Here is a 13247-nt window from a genome sequence, read left to right as displayed (position 1 = left end):
AAAGTTCCCCCTTCACTTGCCAAACTCCAGGTGGGAAAGTTGTTGTGTGGGTCGTTTGGGGGCGGACAGGCAAGAGGAAAGAGCACGGGGGCTTCTGTCTCCAGGCTCTGCCTCCACCTCTGCCCCCTGCCACACGTGCACAGGACAGTAGCCCGTTCAGAGAGAGCACAGCGTCAGCCGCGGGACCCAGGCGGACTGGAGGAGCTGAGGCATTAATTTGCAGACGGGGTGGTAACCCCTGCCCTGCATATTTCACAGCGATGTTTAGAGGACCCTGGGCGGTCTGGAGTGGGGTGAGCTTTGCATGAATCTAACATCATTCAAATTGGGGGTTACTTATCCAGGCGCCCTGGGGACACCTAAGCACTGCTGCCCTTCCAGGTGCAAGATGAGAAGGGAGGCCCCTCACCCCACCGCCATGTACAATGAGGGCTGTAAACTTGTCGCCCTTCGACCTTCGAGCGGAGGATATGGGGACCTTAGAGGTCATATGGAATCCAACCCCCATAATTCACAGATGAAAAATGGAGGAAGGGGTTCACAGACACATGGTGAGTTAATGGCAGAGGTGGTGGGATCTCCCTCCTGCTCCAGAACCTCCCAAGACTCCGTTGCTGAGGAGAGGATACTGGCGATGGGCTGAAAAGATCGAGTGCCCCGCTCTCCCCCTTCCCTCCCCTTCCAACACCTCCCTTCCCTCCCCTCTTCTGCATAATCTCAGCCCCCACTCACTCATGTTCCTGGGTCCACTTTGAAGGCCTTTTGTCACCAGTCTCTCCCCAGATTTCTACCCTTGTCCACGTCGGTTCCTGCCTTGACACCCTCCCCCCCGCCAGCCCGCCGATGACCCCATCTGGCCCTGACTGATGTGCAGTGTGTCTGGGCTTAGCAGCGAAGGCCGTTTCCTGTCCACTGGGTGGGTGGAGGCATCCCCAACTTAAGCACTGATTTCACCTGTCACTGCCCACCTGGGGCCCCACAAGTGAAGCTGGTGGCTTGGAGATAACCTGATATGGCAGATGGGCAGAGATTGCACAAATGACGGTCTAATTGACAATCAATTGTGATTAGGAGCAAAAGGACGTCTTTATAGACCCAGATGCTCTAGGTTGAAGTCGGGGAGATGGGAGGTTGTTTCCAGGTATCTGGGAGAGGAGGAGGGGTGTGCGCATCTCCACGACAGGTTGCTCCTTGGAGATGGGAGAGGGGTGGGGCAGTAGAGGATGCCGCGATCTTCCTGACCCTTGTCCAGGCACAGCAGCCCCCTCCCCGTGGGAAAGCGCCCCGAGGTCTCCTGCGTAGCTCTGGAGGTCCCCCTCCCACCCCACTGCCCTGCCCCTGCTCCAGGCTGAGGACTGCGAACTTTGCAACTCATTCCCTGCCTGCCAAGCTCCCGGTAGAACGTTTAGGGGCAGGGAGGAAAGGGGAGGGAAGGGCCTGCAAACTCCAGGGCAGGCACAGGGCTTTCATCCAAGCAGCACTCAGCCCTGATCAGCCCAGCCCTCTCGGCAGGGAGAGCACTTCGCTGTGCTGAGTGTGGGCACGCGCTCTGGAGGGGGGCGCAGTGTGGGTTTGTATTACAGTATAGTATTCCATTACGCTCAATCCACATCGTACCTAACATGGTATTCTACTTACTATGCTTTAGTGGCAATCACCAGACATTATACTACATCCACATCATATGACGTCATTTTATGTGCGTTTGTGTTCATGTTGAATGAAAGTTGTACCAAGAGAGCTCACGTATCTCTTCCTCACGTGTGCGCATAACGGGGGTGAAAGCAGACCCCTGCCCGCCCCCTGCGCACCCAGCAAGGTGTGGCGGTTTGGACTGCTGCGTTTGTGCCTCGCCTGGTGACCTGCGGAGGGACAGGCATGGAGCGTGAGCGTGCCTTTGCGAGGCTTGTGACACTATGTCACCCTGAGACTCGGCCACCCAGAGCCAGGTCAGGGCCCAGCCCTTGGGACTTGGCCCCTTAGGGTGCCTAGTAGCTGTGCCTCATGCGGGATCAGGCAGCAGCTCAGGGGACAGGGGACCTTGTGTGCCCCTCCTCCAAGACCAGCCCGGAGCTGGTGGGCGCATTTGTGAGCCACAAGCCCCACACGTGTGCCCGGGTGCTCATGAATGGATTTGCGCTCGTGTGTGGCGCGTGCTGGAGAATGCGTGTGTTTGTGTGTGTGAGTGCGTGTGAATGCGTGTGCACATCTATATTCAAACTTTGCTGGGGGAGGGGTGGAGAGAGCCTAAGAGTCCCTCCAGGAAGGTGGGGGTAGGAAGGAGATAATTACCTCTCTGTGATGAGAGATTATCCACCCTCCTTCCCCCAGAGGTGATTTATAATTTAAAGATAAAGAATAATCAAGTCCTGGCAAGAAAGGACACAGTGTTGTGGGTCTGATTAGAATCTCGGGACCGACCAGCACGCGGGGGAGGGGACCGGCTGGGGGAGGGGAGGTCTTGCCTGCCCCCCTCCCCCCCCACCCCGCCTCCCCTTCCCCTCCCCCGCCTCCTCGAGGCTAAGCATGTCCGAGCTTGGCCCAAATTACAGCCAATCGGTCCCCCATTATTTCTCCCAACTTTTAATTTCTGCTTCCAAAGGATCATTGCCCGCGGTAATTGCAAAGGACCCGTCCTTGTGCGCAGAGCAGGCTCCGGGGACCGCAGTGTGAGGCGGCGCACACAGCCGCACACCCTGAAGACGCTCGCACGCGCGCTCCCACCGCCGCCTCCCGCCTGGGTCCCGCGGTCGTCAGGTGTGCCCGTTGGCGGGCGCAGGGAAGAGGGAGCAGCGGCGGTTCCGCCCACGGACGCTAGCCGGTCCCTCCACCCCGAGGGCCAGGGCCCTGGGGTGCAAACCTCGCCGCTGTAGACAAATGTGCACACATAAAGACCCGGACCGAAGGACTTATTTCTCCGGGCGTGGGAAGGGGGAGTTTGCTGCGACGTTTCTCCTTCCTTGAGGCTATCGATTTCTGTATAGGCCTCCTGCCGTCTGTACGATTTTTTCGGTCCTCGTTTTGGGGGGGCGGGGGCGGGAGCGGGAGGACCCTCCAGCCGTCCCCATTTTCGATTCCACGTCTAATGAGCAACCCTGGGGGCCGCCGGCCCCGCCCCCGGCGGGGACTCGAGGCTGGGCCCTAATTTGACGACGCGAAGGGGGCAGGGGCGGGAGGGGACAGAGGGCCGGAGACCCTGAGCGAGGGAGACCCCGAGACACGAGAGGAGACCTCGAGCGGAGCGACGGAGAGAGGCGCGACCGAGGTCCACGGAACGCCTGGGAGGGGGCTGACGACGCGGCGAAGACCCCGGGAGTCGGCCCGCGAGGACCCCACTCCTCGCCCCAGCCGCCGAGGGGCACCGAAGCCTCGGGAGCCGCCAGGGCGCCAGGGCCCCGAGCGCCGGGAGCGGGGAGTAAGGCCGGCCGGCCGCCGGGATGCCCCATCCAACTCTTGAGGCGCGCCCGGGGGCCTCCGCGGCCCCTCCGCAGACGGATCCCGCAATTATTTAAAAGCCGGGGCTGTCCCCTCCCCCTCCGCCCAGGAGGCCGGCGCGCCGTTTCCGGACCAGCGGAGGCGCAGCGGCACGCCGCGAACCGCGACAGTCGCTCGTGGAGCGCACTCCGACTCCGGGCTGTGGGTCTGTCGGTCGGGCCCGGGGCGCAGTCTGTGTGTCCCGCGCGGGACCCGCCTCCTCCGCCCGGGACCGTTCGCAGCCAATTAGGCGCGCGCGCTAACGAGGGCGGCGGAGCCCGCGGCCGCCTGCGGGCGCACGTGTGTGCGGCGAGTGGGCGCGTGGGCGCCGCCGGCGGGGCCGCCATAAATGAGCGGGCCGGGCGCGGCGGGCGCCTGAGGCGGCGGCGGTGGCGGCGGCGGCGGCGCCAGGCAGCACCGGGCGAGCGCGGGGCGGCACGGGGAGCGAGCCGAGCCGCGGCCGCGGCCGCCGGTGCGAGACCGTGCGGCGGCGCCCGGGCCGCCGGGGATGGGAGCCCAGTAGCCGGAGGGGCCCGAGCGGCCGGAGCGGCGGGAGGCCGGCATGAGCGCGAGCGGCCCGGCGGCTACCGGGGACGGCCCCGCGCTGCCGCCGCCGCCGCCCGGGCCCGGTCCGGGGCCCGCACCGCCCGCGCCCGCCGCCGCCCGGGACGCCATGGACGGGCGTGCTGAGCTGCCCGCCTTCCCGCGGGCCGGAGCCCCGCCGCTCGCCGCCAGCGACACGGTGCCCGCGGCGCCCGAGGGGGCTGGGGCGGCCCGGCCCGGCCCGCCGCCGCGCCCCACCTCCTTCTCGGTGCTGGACATCCTGGACCCCAACAAGTTCAACAGCAGAAGACGCCGCTGTGTGCTGCTGGGCCCCGTGGCGCCCGCGGCGTGCGCCCCGGCCCCCGCCGCCCCGGGACGCCCGCCGCGCTCAGAGGAGCTGGAGCGCCGTGCCCTCGCCGCCGCCGGAGGAGCTGGAGCCGGTACCGGAGCTGAGCCGCCGCGTGAGTAGGGCACGGCCGGTGCCGGGTCGCGGGGGTAGAGGGACGGGCCGCGTCTACGCGTTTGCGCTCCCGGGACCCCTCGGCGAACCTGACCGGCCCGGTGCCAAGGCTCGGTGGAAAGTTCGCAGCGCGCGGGGCCCGCACCAGCCCTCCCACCGCCTGCGTCCGACCCGGACTCCAGGGCCCGCACCGCCCGGTGCCTCCCGAGATGCCTCCCCCAGGCTGGGCCCAGGGCTACGAACTGCATGGCCGGCCCAGGTTTGGCCACCGCGCACGCCCGGTATTGGAGGGCAGTAGGTGGCAGAGGAGGGGGAGTCGTGCGCGGCGGCTAGCCCGTGACCTCCCCACTCCCACCGCAGCCTCCGGAGACGTCCCTCCCTCCATTCTTTTATTTCCTTTTTTTTTTTTTCTGTCTCTCTCTGTCTCTTTTTTTTTTTTTTTTTGGACAAATCAGACTAATTGTGACAAAACGCTGGTTATCTCTGGAAAAACAATTAAATCCCTTCGATTACAGTTAAGGGGAAATGTGCTTAGCGGCGGAAAGCGGCCGGTAATGGGGCGGCCCGCAACCCCGGCCTGGTCGATATCCCATTACGGCTGCATGCATATCTCTTTCAAGCACCTTGCAAACTCCCCCCGAACATCTAAATTATAGGGTCAAAATTCGGATAATTACTCGATTAAAACCTATTACACTTATTAGGGGCCGCTATTGATCGAGAATTGCATTCGACCGGCTCCTGATTGCTTTTGGTGCCCCCCTCCGCCGGCCCTTCCTCCCTCCAACTTCCCGGGCCCTCTGCCCCGCGGGGAGAGGTGCGCAGGGCCGGCAGGGCTCGGGTGGGCCTTGCTCGGGTGGGCCTTTTCAGGCGAGGGGCCTCCCAGCACCTGCACTGGGCTTCCTCCCGGTTGGGCGGAGATGAAAGAGGAACAATCTCGGGAAGGCTGGAGGGGAGCCCCTCAGGCTTTCGGCCTGGCCAGGGTTCTGGGAGTTTCCACCTGGAGCCTCCATCAAATGGGGAAGACATCCCAGTCGGAAGGCCCAGTTTCTTGGTAGTTTAGGGAGGGAGCTGGGTCAGGGTCCCTCCTTAGCCCACCCCTGGACAGAGCAGGAGCTGTCAGGGTCACCTGGGGGACAGTCTCTCCTCCTGCTAAGGGGTATGGGTGGGGGCCAGGATATCTGCCCTGCCGGCCTCCACGCAGCCCGTGGTCACCCTGGAGGAATCGGACTGAATTTGTCCTTTATTCTCCAGTTCTCCATGCCAACCTGTTCGGGGCCTGGTGCCCGACGGGGCGGCATGGTGTTGGGCGCTTGCCCTGGCTTCTCTCCTGGTTGTATGACCACCTGTGGGAGCAGGGGCTGCATAGAAACGCCCTCCCTCCCCTCCCCGCCACCCCTCCCCTCCCCTCCCCGCCACCCCTCCCCTCCCTCCCCGCCACCCCTGCCGGGCCCTGACCGGGACAGATGCTTTCTTCCAAATTTCTGAGATTCACATTGCGGCCACCGCGCGGGCCTCTGCTTGGAGGATCCGGAGCTGCTGCTCAGACTTGACCTAGTGGGGACTCCCATCCCGGCTGGTCTCAGCACTGCTGTAGACCCCCACTGCCCACTGGTCCCTGGTCGGGACCAGCCTGGACCTGCTGGGGTCTCAGCCGAGGGGCCAAGGGTGGCCAAGTTCCAGGGCCCCAAGTCTTGAGGTAGGGATGGATCCAGGGCAACTTTTTTGGTCCCCGGAAATCGCCTCCTTGCAGCGGGCTCCAACCTTACCCCAGGACTCTGGCCCGGCCCACTCTTAAATGCCCAGTAATTGGCTGGCTCTGTTGGAGCCTTGTGGTAATTGGAGGGTAATGTACGCTGAAATAAATTAAATGGCCGTTAACTAGTTTGTACATTACGCAAAATGAGTTTAATTAAGTTTGTATCTGCCCCATGGATCGATGGGATCTTTCCCTCTGCCGTAAGCTCTGCGGCCCCGTCCTGCCCGGCTGGGGCAAAGGCGCAGGGCTCGGGAGATGGCGGGAAGGGGGGCCTCTGGAGAGAAGGAATGCACAGGGGACGGAGAGAGAAAGCGCGGGAGGGTGAGAAGAAAAGGAGGGGAGAGGGCAGGGAAACGAATGCGCTAAGGGGAAAGGGAGGCAAGAAGAGAAGCAACGGAAACAGGAAAAGGGATTCGTTAAGGGGAGCAGGGCGCCGGAGGGGCGAGCGAGCGGAAGGGAGGGCGCCGGGTCCTAACTGTGCTGTCCTCCCTCCCCGCCCCGTCCCCGCCCGCAGACGCCGGCGACCCCTGCAAGGCGGACGAGGCCGAGGCCAACGGCTACAGCAGCGGCGGTGGCCGCAGCCCGAGCGCGGACAGCGGGGACGAGGCGCCCGACGACGAGGACGAGGACGAGGATGAGGCGCCCGAGGCGGGGGCGGCGCGCGGCGCTGAGGCGCGGGGAGGCGGCAGCGGCCTCGGGGCCCGCGGGTCGGGCTGCCAGGGCGAGGCCGAGGCGCCCCCAGGCGCTGTCGATGAGGCCGCTGTCCCCGGCCCCCGTGGGAACTCGCCCGGAGCCCCGGGCCCGCCGGGAGCCTCGGCGGCGCCCGGGGACGCGGGGACGACCCCGCAGGGCGCGGCGACGGCGACGAAGCCCAAGCGGAAGCGCACGGGCTCCGACTCCAAGTCCGGGAAGCCGCGGCGCGCGCGCACCGCCTTCACCTACGAGCAGCTCGTGGCGCTGGAGAACAAGTTCAAGGCGACGCGCTACCTGTCGGTGTGCGAGCGCCTCAACCTGGCGCTGTCGCTGAGCCTCACCGAGACGCAGGTGAAGATCTGGTTCCAGAACCGCCGCACCAAGTGGAAGAAGCAGAACCCGGGCGCCGATACCAGCGCGCCGACCGGCGGCGGAGGGGGACCGGGGCCGGGTTCCGGGCCGGGTGCGGGGCTGCCCGGTGGCCTCAGCCCGCTCAGCCCGTCGCCGCCCATGGGCGCGCCGATCGCCATGCACGGCCCGGCCGGGTACCCGGCGCACGGCCCCGGCGGCCTGGTGTGCGCCGCACAGCTGCCCTTTCTGTCGAGCCCGGCGGTGCTGTCGCCCTTCGTGCTGGGCTCGCAGACCTACGGCGCGCCCGCCTTCTACGCGCCGCACCTCTGAGCACGGCCTCGGATCAGAACGGGACGCCGGGCCGGGCAGCCCCACGCGGCCCTAGCGCCCCTGAGGCCGCGCCCAGGACCCGAGGGCGACCGCCGGTCGGCCCTTTTGTAAGGCTGCGGTCGCTGACTCTGTATATAGCCGATTGCTACAAAAGAGTTTTAAATTTATAAACGACTGTCCGCGCGCGTTGGGCCCGAGGTCGGCCCTCTGGGAAGCACTTTGCCGAACTCTACTCAATCAATAAACCGCAGGAGGCCGCGCCCAAGTCCCTCAGGCTCCCGCGTCGCCCGCGCCCCGTCCTCCTCGCCGCCCTTCGGTGGGGACTTCGGCGCGACCGAGGCGCTCCGGGGTGCTCGACCCGGCGCCCGGCGTCCCGTGGCCAAGCTTGCCCATCCTGCGTCGCCCGGGTCCCCCCACGCGCTTGGGAACAGGCGCGCGGCCTCGGTGCTGTGTGCGCTGAGGCTCCGGTCCGGGAGTCCCGTGTCCGCGCTCCTTCCCTTCCCCTCCCCCCTCCTCCGCTCGGGGCGCTCGGGGGTGAGGGAAGCCCAGCGGGAAGGTGCCCGCGCGGTAGCGCCTGGGGGCAGCGCTCGCGCCGGGCGCCGACCCTGCCCCCGCCCCAAATGCGCATCCGCGCGGCCTTCCCTGAGCACCAGGCCGGCCCGAGGAGGAGGGGCCTCCCGCCGCTTCCCAGTGGAGGAAAGCTGGGGCTGGCCGGGATGGAGCAACCTGCCCAACGGCGCCTGAGCCCGGCCCGCGGGAGTCCGGCGCGGCCACCTCTCCTCCAACAGCCTGCAGCCCGGCTCTGGGCGCGGTCCCCACGCGGGCTCCTGGAGCCCTGGGCAGAGAGGGGAGGCGAGAGGCGGCGGCGCCTGGGCCGGGTGGCCGACTCGAGTCGAGAGCCGAGGCTCGGGGACGCGGGCACTGCCGCGCGGTGAGGGGGTCCCCGCCGCAGCCCCGCCGGCACTCAAGGTGGGTGTCCATGGTCGCTGGACGCCAGCGCGGTGAAGCCGTGCGCCTGCCCCGCCCCCTGGCTGCTCCGCGGCCGAGCCCTGCGCCCGCAGAGGGGACATCCCTCTCCATGTGCGACTAGCAAGCTCTCAGACTCTTCCCTGCGCTGTTCAGCCCATCACCCACCACCGTGGGCAGGGCTGGGGCTGAGGCTAGGGCTGGGGAGAAGGACGACCCTGCGGCGGGTGAGTGACAGCCACCGCCGTCCAGGCCCAAGTCCGGGAAGCCGCGGCGCGCACGCACCGCCTTCACCTACGAGAGGGCGCCCCACGTTGTCCTCTCCATCACCTGTGGGCAAAGGGTGGGGGAGGAGCAGCCCCCGACCACCGCGCGGCGGGGAGGGGCGGAGGCAGCTGGGACCGCCCTGCCCACTGCTGCAGCCCCCGCCGCCTGGGCCTCTGGCCTCCCGCAGGCGGCTGCTCACCTGCCTCAGACCCGAGCCCCCGCCCCATGCACCACTCCGCCTCTGCCCTCCCCGTCAGCTCGGCGCTGCTGAAATTCTCGCAGTATTCTCGCAGCTGGTGGTTATAGCCGCCATCCGAATCCTCCACCCAACCTGCGGGCAGCCGGACTGTCCCTGAATCTAACCGGCCGGGGTGCAGAAGGGTGAGGACACCCCTGAGGCCTGGGCCTCCATGGTGTAGACAGCTGACAGAGGAGCGAGCCCCAGAAGGCTCCAGAAGGTTCCAGAGGGCTCTCGGCCTCAAATCATCGGCATTACTGTGCACTTAGCCCAAACAGGATGCCAGGGGCTGCCAAGCAAGAAGCCACAGCCTCCACTTCCAGGAGCTGGGGGGAGAGGCCAGAGGAGGGCAAAACCATCAGGACCTTGCAGGAGCCGGACACCTGTCCCTCAGGGGTCCCCTGCCTCCCCTAAGCTCACCTTGCTGGGCCGGAACCTGCTGGAACAGAGGGAGAGGTCAGGGAAGGGCAGTGCCCCCGACCCTCCACGAGGCTTGGTCCTGCAGCGTTGTCCACGGTGGGGCAGGAGGGGAGGAGGAGGGAGGGAGTTTCAGACTCGAGACTCGACAGCTCCAGCCTCCTTCCTCTCCCCATCCCACATCCTGCCCTCACTCACCAAGGTCACCCAGAAACAAGGCGGCCACACCGCTGGACCCTTCAACATCAGTCCCCCGTGGCTCAGGACACCGGTGCAGGGGGCCGTTGGAAGCCAGGAGGCAGGGAATCAACGCCCCCCACCACCACCTGCCCGGCTCCACCTCCGGGCTCGCAGACTCAGCCCTGAGCGGATACCACAGCCATGATTGGCCCACGCGCTAGGCATACACTGGGCTGCTCTGAGCACCTGTGCGGGCCCTGCTGCGGGCACAGGGACGGCTCCCTGTCACTTCCCTGGGCCCCTCCAGTCTCTCTTTGGTGCATGCCTACCATGTGCTGGGCCCTGTGTCGGCCCACCTGAGCCTCCCCACACTCGAGTGGCATCCGAGCTGTGGGTATCTGCACATGGTCACATGGGAAGAAACAGGCCCTGGCCCCGGCCTAGGTGCCCTTGCCCCTCCTGGAGGTGCCAACAGGCCCAGCTCCCACCCCAGCACCCCCGCTCCCTCTCCCATCAGGTGCTCAGAACCCGCCGCGGACCTGGGGAACTTGGGGGTGCAGGCTCCTCTGGCTGCTTCCCCGGGGACCCTCCAGCTGGCCCTACCACCCTTGCTCCCAACAGGCTATGGGGGGCCCCTGCCTGCCCAGTTCTCAGCTTGGGGTTCCTGAGCTGGAAGCGGAGGGGAGTGGTGGCCCTGCTGGTACCTGATCCCTGTCCCCACCATGGTCCCACTTTGTTGTCAGTGCCATGAGAACTGGCACAGCCCCCAGGATCTTCATGTACTCTGGGAAGGCCCTCCGCCAGCCCCTACGACCAGCCCTGACCCCAGACAGCATCCACCCCCAATCCCAGAATGGTACTCAAGTAGTTTCCATCACGTGGAAGGAGCAAGTAAGACACAGCCCCTGCAGGCATGAGCCCGGACAAGCACAGGCACCCAGGGCCCTCCCTGGGGGGCTCCCCTCCCCACACTGCCCCCCAGTCTCCTGCCCAGGGACTGTTGAGCCCCACCTTCCTCCCCTCCTTGTGCCCAGCCCACAGCTGGCTGGCTGTGGTCCCTTGCTGTGTGTTAGGCTTTGGTTGCATGAAAGAGAAAAACTGAATGAACAGAAGTTGAAAGGAGATTGTTTATTTTCTCTTGTGTGAGGGAATGCTGGCCTTTGGCAGCCCTGGGCAGCTAGGACACCTTCCCAGGGTCCTTGGAGAGCCAGCTCTGTCCAACTCTCCACTGCCTCATCGTGGCTGGGCTGGGCCCTCATCCTCATGGACCCATATAGAGGGTGAGGCTCCAGCCATCACATCCACGTTCTAGGCAGCAAACAGGAAGAGAAAAGAGGGGCACAACTGCCTCCTTTTAAGGTGATTTCCAGAAGCCCATGTAACAGCTGCTCACATCTCACTGGCCAGAACTTGGTCACATGACCACTCCTAGCCAAGGGAGTTTGGGAAATGTAGTTTTTCTAGCGGATGCGCTCTCGTTCCTGTTAAAAAGGGGAGGGGTTGCAGGGGCTGCTAACAGACCTGCCACCCTTGCAGAGCACCCTAGCAGCTGCACCCGTTTCCCTGCCTGCCTGTCCCACTTAACTTTAACCAGCTTTGTTCCGTTTGGGCGTGTTGGGGACCCTCGGCCTTACCCAGTCACGGCCAAACCCTCAGGGGACACACCTGGACTGCGGCGTGCCCCTGGCCCACTGTGCTCACTTCCCCGCTCAGGATCCCCAGTGCCCACCGCCCCACCCCCACGGCAGGCTCATGCCACCTGCCCGTCCTGCCGCAGCCCTCCCCTCCCCTTTCAATGGTGGCCCCGCTGGCACCTCATTCCTGTCCCCCCCACGGTCCCACTTTGGTGTCAGTGCCATGACGACTGGCACAGCCCCAGGACCTCCACCCCTCCTTGCCGGGCTGTACTGGAGTCCAAATACACTCCAGTGCCGCCACCCGACCCGGGATTGCTTCTTCCGGCTGCCTGCAGTGTGGCCTCCTTTCAGAGCCCAAGTTACCAAAAGAGCTGTCTGCCTGCCTTCCCTTCCCCCGCCCACCACACCACCCTCTTGCCCGCCCACAGCCCATCCTGCGCCCTTGCCAGGTCTGCTGCTGCTCCTTCCTGCCGCGGACGCTGCCGATTCCTTCTCAAAGCTCGGGGGGACCCATTGCGCCCACCCCTGTCCTGCAGAGGCAAGGATGAGCCCCAGGGGCCAAACCCAGCTCTGCCCCATCTCAGACGTGCCCCCAGCCGCACCTCACTCGCCTCCCAGGACCCACTGAACTCCCACTCCGTCCCCCCTCCACACAGCAGCTCTCCCATGGCCCCCTCTCCAGGCCCCCCAGCCCTCCCCAGGCCAGTGGTGCTGGCCCATCACTCAGCCTCCTGTGCCCCTCCCCCCTTCCCACCCCTTGCTCCAGGTCAGCCAGCGTGACCTACTATGTCCCCCATCCCAGGGTGGCACCCAGGTCTCCATCCTGGGCCACTGAAGTGTCACTCAGCTGAGGGACCTTGCCCAGCTATGTGCGGTTTCCTGGAGGGTGTGGTGTTTCCATGGGGAAGGGCAAGGCTGGGCAGACAACTCGGGGCACCGGGCGGCAGGCAGGGTAGTAGTAGCAGGGAGGCGGTGGGGAGGAATCAAACAGGTCATTCTCAGGGACGCAGGGACTGTCACTCAAGGGGAGGGTGCAGAGCTGAGGCACACAGGTCCACGGGGTGGCGGGGGGAAGTCCCATCCCTTCCACGGCCACATCCCCTGTAGGCAGGCCACAGTTCCAGGTGCCATGTCCCACCCCATACCAGACAGCCGTGTGGTGGCCCCCTTTGGAGAAGCCCCTGCTGGGCACTGACAGGTTCTCCCTCTTGCGAGGACACAGCTGATGGCAGCTGGGCGCCCATCCCCAGAATAAAGCCAACTTTTCCTGCTTTCTGGGCAGCTGGACAATGCCGTGTGACTAGGTTTGGCCAAGTTGGCATGAGCAGGGTGTATGTTGCTGGAGGGGTTCCCAGGGAGGCTCCTCACAGGAAATGGCTGAGCCCAAGGCACACACCCCTGCCCCCCTTCTGCAGACCCAGTGATGGCTGGAGCTCCAGCAGCCACCTTGGGCCAAGAGGTAGCCTTGGGGATGCAGGCCCTGTACTCTGACACTGGGAAGGGATGGGGGCCAATGGCTCCGTGCGGCCTCCTCCCCAGCCTGGGCACCACCTTAGGACAGAAGCACATTTAAAGCCTGTGTTCACAAGCCACTGTTACTCAAGAGTTTTCCATTCTGTGCAGCCAGCTCTGACTGCCGCTGTAACAGCCCTGCCAGTCCTCCCTCCTGCCGTCCCTCTGCCACTCCCTGGGCCGGCCCAGCCAGTCTGCCTTGGACCAGGGCACAGCACCATCCCACCCCGCACCCCACAGCAGCCCCCGTGGTCCCAGGCTGGAGCCAGAGCCCTCAGCGCCACATGAGGACCCGCTCCCACCAGCCCTGCCTGCACTGCCCCACACCACCCGCGCTGACAGGGACTCCCCACTCACTGCTCCCGCCCTCCTGACGAGAACCTGCCTAGCCCAAACGCCAGCACTGACACCCCCTTGCTA

The 13247-nt window shown here is 65.6% G+C and overlaps 1 protein-coding gene across 1 annotated transcript; it reads left to right on the top strand.

Annotated features, from left to right (window-relative positions):
* Nucleotides 1-4036: 4036 nt before the first annotated feature.
* On the top strand, nucleotides 4037-7610 carry NKX1-1 (NK1 homeobox 1). Its single transcript, XM_032633687.1, has 2 exons — nucleotides 4037-4478; nucleotides 6751-7610. Exons 1-2 carry the CDS (start codon nucleotides 4037-4039, stop codon nucleotides 7608-7610), a joined length of 1302 nt encoding a protein of 433 aa, XP_032489578.1.
* The last annotated feature ends 5637 nt before the right edge of the window (nucleotides 7611-13247 follow it).

This window comes from Phocoena sinus, chromosome 5 (genome assembly GCF_008692025.1).
Source record: "Phocoena sinus isolate mPhoSin1 chromosome 5, mPhoSin1.pri, whole genome shotgun sequence".
Lineage (NCBI taxonomy): Eukaryota > Metazoa > Chordata > Mammalia > Artiodactyla > Phocoenidae > Phocoena > Phocoena sinus.
This window is presented reverse-complemented; position numbering and strand designations above follow the sequence as displayed.

What these genes read in the sequence shown, in the direction of transcription:
- NKX1-1 (XM_032633687.1), top strand. Translation starts at nt 4,037, where the DNA reads ATGAGCGCGAGCGGCCCGGCGGCTACCGGGGACGGCCCCGCGCTGCCG. An exon ending in TACCGGAGCTGAGCCGCCGC is followed by an intron (nt 4,479 to 6,750) that starts GTGAGTAGGGCA and finishes CCCCGCCCGCAG; the next exon opens with ACGCCGGCGACCCCTGCAAG.